We start from the raw sequence: 3265 nt of genomic DNA, 5'->3' as shown, positions 1-3265 counted from the left end.
AGGAAGGTGGCTAATAGGAAGGAGGCTAACGGAAAGGTGGCTAATGGGAAGGATGCTAATGGGAAAAAGGCTAATAGGAATGTTGCTAATGGGAAAGGGGCTAATGGGAAGGAGGCTAATGCTCCAACCACAGAGTCCAGTGAGTCATTGTTGGCTAGCAGCTAGCAGACTTTAAACTGCTACAGTTCATCACTTTGAGCAGTGCTAACGCTAACCCTAGCGTTCGTGAAACATGAAATGTTCCTGTGATGTCGTTTTTCAGGGACCCGAGACTACATGTCCCAACGTATCCTTTAGATGACTTAATATTTTATTTTAATAAGCAGCATCTGGACTAACGGGAAGCTAATATTTATAAGTAGAGCTTTAAGGACATGAAGTGTGGCCCCCCTGGAGATCCGGCCCCCTGGAGATCCGGCCCCCCTGGAGATCCGGCCCTGCTGAGTCTGACTGCAGCGCTGCAGAAACAACTGAAGCTGATTTATTTTCTACCAGATTAATATGATACCTGATTGCTGCATCACTAAAACCTGGATGGCTCCAAACTTCCTGCTTTAAATTCTGACCCGACTGTTTCTGGACCAGAACCTCTGAGCAGAACCTGATCAGTGGATCACTGATCCGATCAAGTAAAGAAGCTCTGAGTTATTTTAACCAGGATGTCATTTAAATCTCAGATTAAACCGATTTCCTTCCGTCAGAATGACCAACATGCTGTCCAGCAGTGGAGCTGATAATCTATAATCTATAATCTGATCCATGATGATGATTCTTCATAATCCAGTTCAAATCCTTCATCTGATCCAAAACGCTCAGATCAGATTCTGCTGCTCAGCTTCCCTGATGATCCAGATTATAATCTCACAGAGAAACCCTCAATTATCAGGTTCTGATCGGTTCTGATCGGTTCTGATCGGTCCAGAGCTTCCAGCAGAACCGTGTGGTACCACGGTGCTGGTTCTGCTGGTAGAATCGGAGGACAATCAGTTTGGACCGGCTGAGGTTCTGGATGAGGTTCTGGTCGTGGTCCAGTTGATCGCCAGAGGACGGTCAAACATTCTGAACCAGAACCAACCCTTTGTGACCCCTGACCTCAGCTGGTTCTACTTTCAGAGGACAGGTCCGGCTCAGAACCGCTCTCGGACCTTCTTCCTCTTTCTTGTCAGACCAGAACCAGAACCAGAACCGGCCTGTGGGTGGGAACGGCTGAGCTGCCTCAGCGGCTGGCTGATCGGGCCGATCAGAACCGGGTGTACCTACAGGGAAGGCGACCTCACACAGCCGGTGGGTCCAGTCGTCCAGCTGGTTCCGATCCGCGGCGAACACGAAGATCTTCTCCGTGGTTTCCACCAGGAAGGCGCCGGTGTCCCGCGGCCCGCCGTCCACCTCCACCTCCGAGACCCGGATGCAGTCCGCCAGCCGGATCACCTGGGGGCCGTGGGAGCGGGGGTCATCGCCGTGGAAACGGGGGATGTTATCGCCATGGAAACGGAGGAGGGCGGTTACCTTCTTGCTCTCCTGCTGCTTGCGCAGAGTCTTGTCGTTCTTCTCCACGTTGCCTCCGTCTTTACACTCAAAGAACTCCATCCTGGAGATGGAGCAGGAGCTCTCCCGGTACAGGACGCACCACACCCGCTTCCACTTCTGCACACACACACACCGTCAGAACCGGGCCCACAGAACCCACCAGGCTGACCCACAAGGTTCCTGTCAGGGTTTACCTTCCCGAAACGCTGCTGCTGGAGGAAGAGCATCCCCTGCTTCCTGATGTCCTCCTCCATCGCGCTCCACCCGCTGCTCCACCGTCCTCAGCCTTTCTGCACCTCCTCCCTGGTTCTGGTTCTGGTCAGAGGTCCGGGTTTGTCTGCCTCCACTTGCTTCTCCTTTTACCTCTTTAAACTTCTGCTTTCCTCCTCCTGCAGCTCTTGTGGTTCTGCTCTGGTTCTGTTGGGCCCGTGTCTCGGTTCTGACCGGTCTCCGGTGGCTCCGGTCCGACGGGTCTGGCTGCTGAAGCAGAGTGACGTTCAGGGTGTCATGTGTGCTTCCTGCTGTCGGTGTCTGTTGCAACGTCTGATGCAGAAGTTCCTCTGGTTGGACCTCCTGCTGCTGCTCCTCCTCCTTCTTCTCCTCTTCCTCCTGCTCCTCCTCTTCCTCCTCTTCCTCCTGCTGTTTCTATCTCATCACTTCATCTCCAGCCGACTCCCCAGACCCGACTTCTCACCAGAACTTGGACTGTTCAGCAGCTGCTGCTCTACAGGCTGCAGCAGCTGCTGACGAAGCGCCCCCTGCTGGTTGCCTGGAAGAGAAGCTCCTGCAGCTGAATGACACTGAAATGTCTTTTTCTTGCTCATGTTTCAGAAACCAGCCTTGAAATGTGTAACTGGGAGCATTAGATGCACAAAGAGGGGAAATAAAGCAGCGAAGTGGAAGCTGCAGACGGTTTAACAGGAAGTTCGACTCTGTGGTTTGTCAGCAGGTGGAGCTTCAGCTGTGACACACCAATCAAGGAGATCAGTGGGTCGACGCTTCCTTTTTCTGAGAATCTGCAGGCTGATATGCTGCAGGAGAACATAAACTTTCTGCAGTGAGTCCTGCAGAGAAAACCGACTCCAAGCATTTAGGAACCAGAGCAGAAACTGATTCATCTGTTAATCTGAGACATTCTGACCCGGTACCGGGTCCGAATCAGGATTATCTGGCCTGCAGCTGGTCTAGTGTCACTGCTTTGATCCAAAATGGTGGACGTGAAACCAGCTCCAACAAGCTGGTGCCTTGTTTCCCTGAGCTGATCGGCTTCTGCTGACGAACCATCAGGGTTTTGCTGCCGATTGGCTGTTAATGTTTCACTTCAGGTGGAAATGATTCCATGTGATCTGGAGAGATGGGAAAATGTTCTGCTAGTGAATTCACCTGAAATACTAAAACAGCAGCTAGTCAGTCAGACAGACTGAAAACCTGCAATCAGTAAAATAATATTTATCAGTAAATATTTATCAGTAAAATAATATTAAAATAATATTTAACAGTTAAATAATATTTATCAGTTAAATAATATTTATCAGTTAAATAATATTTATCAGTTAAATAATATTAAAATAATATTTATCAGTTAAATAATATTTAACAGTTAAATAATATTTATCAGTGAGGCTCTCAGCTATAAATTATACAGGAATAAATCTCAACACTATCAAATAATGTCTAGAAGAGGAAACATTCATTAAAGTCAAAAGCATCAAAATAAACATGAGTTACTGAATCAAGA

At 48.9% G+C, this 3265-nt stretch overlaps 1 protein-coding gene across 1 annotated transcript; it reads right to left on the bottom strand.

Moving 5' to 3' along the window:
* Positions 1–435: 435 nt before the first annotated feature.
* On the bottom strand, positions 436–2706 carry LOC108165969 (docking protein 2-like). Its single transcript, XM_017303397.1, has 3 exons — positions 1722–2706; positions 1507–1644; positions 436–1428 (listed from the first exon to the last, which is right to left on the bottom strand). Exons 1-3 carry the CDS (start codon positions 1779–1781, stop codon positions 1051–1053), a joined length of 576 nt encoding a protein of 191 aa, XP_017158886.1. The 5' UTR covers positions 1782–2706; the 3' UTR covers positions 436–1050.
* Between the last annotated feature and the right edge of the window lie 559 nt (positions 2707–3265).

This window comes from Poecilia reticulata, unplaced genomic scaffold (assembly GCF_000633615.1).
Source record: "Poecilia reticulata strain Guanapo unplaced genomic scaffold, Guppy_female_1.0+MT scaffold_257, whole genome shotgun sequence".
Taxonomy (NCBI): Eukaryota; Metazoa; Chordata; class Actinopteri; order Cyprinodontiformes; family Poeciliidae; genus Poecilia; species Poecilia reticulata.
Note: the sequence above shows the minus strand (reverse complement) of the source record. Positions and strands in the feature narration are given on the sequence as shown.

Coding starts and splice junctions, on each gene's coding strand:
- LOC108165969 (XM_017303397.1), bottom strand. CDS start 1,781: ATGGAGGAGGACATCAGGAAGCAGGGGATGCTCTTCCTCCAGCAGCAG. Junction 1,645..1,721: donor AGCAGCAGCGTTTCGGGAAG/GTAAACCCTGAC, acceptor GTGTGTGTGCAG/AAGTGGAAGCGGGTGTGGTG. Junction 1,429..1,506: donor AGCAGCAGGAGAGCAAGAAG/GTAACCGCCCTC, acceptor CACGGCCCCCAG/GTGATCCGGCTGGCGGACTG.